This window comes from Sceloporus occidentalis, unplaced genomic scaffold, assembly GCF_023333645.1.
Source record: "Sceloporus occidentalis isolate IW3139 unplaced genomic scaffold, rSceOcc1.0.p SCAF_7, whole genome shotgun sequence".
NCBI lineage: Eukaryota > Metazoa > Chordata > Lepidosauria > Squamata > Phrynosomatidae > Sceloporus > Sceloporus occidentalis.
In genome coordinates, this window is record NW_028316987.1 from 67634185 (window position 1) to 67640184 (window position 6000).

Sequence of the window (6000 nt, forward strand, 5' to 3'; positions counted from 1 at the left end):
TAAATCCGGTTTAAAAGGTTTATTCTAGTTCCCTTGGCTGTTTGAACAGCTGGATCAAATCTGATTTGGTCTGATCCCGTTGTCCAGACAGCAAACATGGTGCTATCTCCCTTACCTTGCACTGAACAAGATTGATCACATGATGGGGTGCCCTGTTCTGACCTTAGGAGAAGTGATGGCAGGCTCTTACAGGGACCTGCTTGGCCAGTGAGGCTGCAGCAGAGGCAGCTCTGAGAAGGACAGGCCAGCAGGGCTAATGCGATGTCAGCCCAGCTGGCACATGTGCACAACAATGTGGCATTGTGCTGTATTTGGCTCAGTGCATGTGGTCGGCATTGTCATCAGTCTGGGGCCAGTCTGGGCATAATGCTCTGTACTGGCCCCGAATTCAGCAGCCAGTGTAGATGTGTTATAAACTTTTCCCCTTCCTTCTATTTTTCTGCTGCACAGAATGCAATCTAGAGGGGAGAGAATTTATTTATGGTCCTTAGCCCCATGGAAGTGCTTCATTCAAGATTTCTCTAGTTCCCTAGCTATTTTTCTTTTCTTTTTATTAAATGAGTTTCAATTCAAGCATTTGTACACACAAGTTATTTATCTTTTAAACAGCATTTAGTAGTAATGACTTTTAAGGCAGAAGCATATTTTTTCTGTAACCATACATAATACGCCATCACGTCTATTCCAGTTCAGAAGACATGTTCACAGCATATCGCAAGGCATTTCAAGCTCTCAAACACCCACACAATGAAGTAAAAAAGGAGATCAATAAAACCAGACCGGTACCCAGAAATAATATGCCTCAGGACAGACTCAGAGGAGAAAATGTCAGGAAACCTCTGGTCACTTGCAGCTAAAACCCACTCCACTGTATTGCCAGTAATCTACAGCAATCATGGACAATTATTCTTGGTATCAAGCCTTGAGTACCACAGTCCCTGAATCTTACTCACTAGCAATAGCAGGTTACTCAACAAAGACATAAAAAGTAGACTCTCCACAAGCCCAGATATGAATTGTAGCCATGAAGGGCAGTCATGAAACAATTAGACAAGATCCTGACATGTAAAGCTATACGGAAGAGCCCTAAAGTCTGAATTGTCCAAGCCACTGTATTCCCCATTACTATGTATGGGTGTGAGACCTGGACAGTGAAGAAAGCTAACAGAAAGAAAATAAACTCATTTGAGATGTTGTGCTGGAGAAGAGTGCTGAGGATACCATGGACAGCCAGAAAAACAAACAAATCAGTCCTTGAACAGATCAGGGCTGGACTCTCCCTGGAAGCAAAGACGATGAAACTGAGGTTGTCATACTTTGGTTATATCATGAGAAAGTATGGCTCACTAGAAAGGATGATGGGAAGGGTGAAAGGCAACAGAAAGAGAGGAAGATGACAGGCTAGATGGATAGATTCAGTTAAGAGGACACAGTTATGAATTTGCAGGACATAACCAGAACAATGGAGGATAGGGGGTCTTGGAGATGTCTCATCCACAGGGTCCCCATAAGTTGGGGCCGACTCGGGAGCAATTAACAACAACAACACTCAGGTAGCAGTACTTCATCAGTCATAATGGCAAGAGTTCATTCATGTGTCATTTTCCCAACCTAATCTATACTATCATCTCCCAGCACTGACTTTCTCCACCTTATAGGTCAGTCTCTACCAAGGGAACATCCAGACAAGATGCAGGAAGAACAATACTCAGAAACCAGAGCCAAGGGCATTAAGCTCTTACTGAACTTAAATTGGTCAATCCTAGAAAAAGAAGGCATTTCAAAAGGCATTTCAGTGTGAAACTTCCAAACTGCCATTTATCAGGGAGTTAAATTCTTCTGGATTGAATTGAGATAATGCGTTCTTATCCCACTACAGGTGTTAATCACAACTGCTGCTGTGAATGATCACTGTGTTTATTTCACAGCTTAACATAAATTTAAGCTTTAATGTGATTGTTGCAGACTATACTTTTTGCATTTCATTTTTCATACCCTTCACCCCACTTTACAGCCACATGTATATATTCTTGCCAAAATTGAGGGTAACCATGTATCTGATGAAGTAGACACTCTGGTCTGTGACAGATTTTTCTATAATAAATCTGTTATTCGTTAAAGTGTCACAGGCCTTTCTATTTCTGTAAGGATGATAGGTAGACTGAGGAAAGTATAACTCCTAGTCCTCGAAATTTAGATGCACTGTGATCCAGTAAAAACCCCAATGGCATGAAATTGTAAGACAAACATTCCTTCCAGAGTAGTACAAAACATTCCACTTAATGGTGAAGTGGGAATAATTTTGTGTGGAGCTCCAAGGATCACAGATAAGGAAAATATCGTTAGAATGGCATCACTGTAGGCATTCTCTATGAGATTTAACATTTGAGTACATTCATATGTCTCTACAGTCACATTACATAATGCATAGCCTGCAGTAACACCTATATATCCACATAACAGATGTGAAAAATTATGGGTTACAATCAGGATACAGCACAATGTTGCTCCTTACTGTTCTTGCATTCCCAGTTTTGCACTCCACAAAAGCACCAGAAAGTTCCTAAGATCTCAAAGGCCACTTGTTCAGTCCCACTTGACCACACAATCCTGGTTACATCTTTTTAAAGTAGTATGCTTTGTCAGGACTAGACAGACAGATTTGGATGTGAGTAAATCAGATGCAAAATTCTGTATTCAAATATTAGGCATTTACTGGGAGGCTCTCATAAAATCATTTCATAACTGAGCCATGTCCTCAAAAAGGAAGAGCAGGATTCAAATAATTCAAATGTTGCAAATAAAAGGAAGTGGGTGAAGATTGAAATCTGATTCCAATCTAGATATACTACTGGGGCAGATGTTACAGCCACCATGGATATTACATTAACAATGGCAGTGTAAATATTTGGGGGGGGGGGTCACCACTGGCCAGAACCAACCTGATATATTCACTTGTGTGTTGAACTAAAATACTGTGAGACCAGGATTGAAATCCCCGCTCAGCCATGGAAACCCACCCATTGAGTGACCTTGGGCAAGTCACAGTCTTTCAACCTCAGAGGATGGCAAAGGCAAACTCCTTCAGGATTTGCAAAGCTGTAAATCAGAAATGGCTTGAGGGCACAACACAACAGCACTGCCCAACAAAGGTGCCTGTGATTTTTGCCTTTTTGGCAGGTCTCTCACCATAGTATGGATTTTGCAGCAATATGGATTTTGGAATTCATTTTACAGCCAACACAGCTACAAGCCAACATTTTACATGCGGCGTAGTAAGAAAGACATCCAGATCTTTTCCATCTCTTTTAAGATCTCACAGCTGGGATGCTTAGGCACAGGTTCACCTTGCCATCCCCAGGATCTGCCTGGCATATCAGCCGCCAGCCTGCTGCCAGGAATTACTCCTCTTCCTCCCACGCACTTGCCTTGTTTACATGGCACACTCCTAATTAGCTCTCACACACATTGGAGCAGGAATTTGTTTCAACAGCAGCTCCAAACCTGGGCAATAAAACAAGCCACAGGTGTGGTCTGAGGGCCAAAACACACTGCAGAAATAATCCAGAAATTAACTGCCCTGGCTCAATGCTAGGGAATTCTGGGAACTGTAGTTTTGTGAGATAAAAAGCAGTCTCAAACGGGATTGTTTCTGCAGTGTGTTTTGGCTCTGAGTTCATTGGAACTGTCTCTGGGGGGTGGATAATGGAGTTTATCACACAGGAGGGATTTCTCTTAATTTCGAATGAAAAGAAAGTGGAACCAGGACGCATTCATGTGAATTCACTAGTTTGGCAAATTTGTGAATTTGAATTGCGTTTGAACTGACTCCCCATTGCCTGAAAATAGCTTGCCATTGCTCGAAATTGTGTGTGATCACCTCACATGCAATAACATGAAACCCCATGATTGTGTTCGGACTGCCATTGGATTATACTTCCAATTTCCCTTGTCTGATAACGTCCAATGAATCCATTAGTATCACAGGTGAAGAGAGCCAGTGTGGTGTGGAAGTCAGTGGTTTGAGCATTGGACTATGACTCTGAAAATCAGGGTTTAACTCCCCACTCGAACACAAAAACCCACTGGGTGACACTCTCTCTGCCTCAGAGGATGTCAATGGCCACCATGGGTACTACATTTACAATGCCAGCAACAATGGCAGTATAAATATGTGGGGTCACCAAGGCCCTGAAAGAACCTGGTATAGTCATTTGTGTGTATGACTAGGACACTGTGAGACCAGGAGTCACACCCCTGTTTAGCCATGGCCTTGGGCAAGTCACACTCTCTCAGCCAAGAAAACTGTATGATAAGTTCACCTTAGGGTTGTCATAAGTTGGAAATGCCTTGGAGGCACATAACAACACACATACACACACATATAGATGAATGAGAGCCAGTGTGGCGCAGTGGTTTGAGTGTTGCACTACGATGCTGGAGACCAGGATTCAATTCCCAGCTCAGCCATGAAACCCAGTGGGTGAACTTGGGCAAGAAGTCACACTCTCTCAGCCTCAGGGAAGGCAATGGCAAACCTCCTCTGAACAACTCTTGCCAAGAAAACCCCAGGATACAGTAGGTTCACCTTAGCGTCACAATAAGTTGGAAATGACTTCAAGACACACAACAACAACAACAACAACAACAACAAGAGAAATGGAGATTCCACACAGGAGCATTAAAAACCCACTGGGTGACCTTTGGCAAGTGACACTCTCTCAGAGGATGGCCAGGGCAAAAAGCCTCTCTGAAGAAACCTGGCAAGAAAACCCCATGATAGGGTTAAAATAAGATTAAAAAAGACTTTGAGGTACACAGCAGCAGCAGCAGCAGCATCTTTCAATCGCCCTCTTTGGGGTCTGAGAAACCCCCTTCCCCAATGGGGAGGCACCCCTCTTGTCACTTACCCTCAGACCCCAAACCCTATGCCCCCCAAAGGTCTTGCTCCCACTACCAAAATCCCTCCCCCAAACCCTTGTGTCCCCATCCCCAAAACCCTTTCCCCCAAACCCTTGAGTCCCCTAAAGCCTTGTTCCCATCCTCAAAACCCTTTTCCCCAAACCCTTATGTCCCCCAAACCCTTGTGTCCCCAAGCCCTTATGTCTCTGAAACCCTTGTGCCCCCATTCCCCAAAGCCCGGTCCCCCAAAGCCTGGTCCCCCCGGGGGCCGTTGGGCTGCCATCCGTGAGGCTCCTCCGCTGACCTGGGTGGCGGGAGCTGAGGGCGTGGGAGGCGGCGAGGAGGAGGGCTGCGGCCAGGGCCAGGGCCTTGGCGCTCCTCACGCTGAAGTAGTGGTTGATCTCCCGCTTGATGCCCGAGGAGTAGGCCAGGGCCGCCATCTTGGCTCCTCCATGACAACAGCAGAGGGCCAGGCGGCGGGAGCAGCTGCAGGAGCCCCAGGCGGAGGAGGAGGCGGCGGAGGAGGAGGCGGCGGCGGAGGGGCAGCGCGGAGGAGAAGGAGGAGGAGAAGGGGGCCCGGCGGAGAGGAGCCCGAGGCGGCGGCGGCGGCGGCGACGCCACCAGCGCCACGGAGGGAAGGACGGGGACGAGTCTCCCTCCGCCGCCTCCTCCTCCTCGTCAGGGCGCCTCCGTTGCCCCTCAGGCGGCGAAGAGGAGGAGGAAGAAGAAGAAGGGGATAGCGATGATAATAATGATGATAATGATAATAATAATGGCAGCGGCTGCCCCCGAGAACCGCCCTCCTCCTCCCGCTCCTTCTCCTTCTCCTCCTCCTCCTGGCCGCCTCTCTCTCGGTGCTGCTGCTGGTGCTGCTGAGGCGAAGGCGGCCCCACTACCGCCCCCCGCGGCTCCCCTCGGCCTGGCCCTGCCTCCTCCGCCGCCTCCGCCTCCGCCATCAGGGGCTTTCGCCTCCTCGCAAGAAACACCCGGGAATTGGCCGGTTGTGGGGAGAGGAGGAGGAAGGGGAACCTGAGGGAGAAGGAGGCCTTTTCGTCTCCCTCTCTCCCACTTCCTTCTTCCCTCCTGGTTTTATAGGGA

At 47.1% G+C, this 6000-nt stretch overlaps 1 protein-coding gene across 1 annotated transcript in view; it reads right to left on the reverse strand.

The window, feature by feature from the left end:
* Positions 1 to 5759, reverse strand: part of CASD1 (CAS1 domain sialic acid O acetyltransferase 1) — a 44638-nt gene extending 38879 nt beyond the window's left edge. Inside the window, exon 1 of the mRNA XM_089533206.1 lies at positions 5207 to 5759. Within this exon, the coding sequence (XP_089389332.1) occupies positions 5207 to 5342 (136 nt within the window). The 5' untranslated portion in view covers positions 5343 to 5759. The remainder of the gene's footprint in view (positions 1 to 5206) is intronic.
* Between the last annotated feature and the right edge of the window lie 241 nt (positions 5760 to 6000).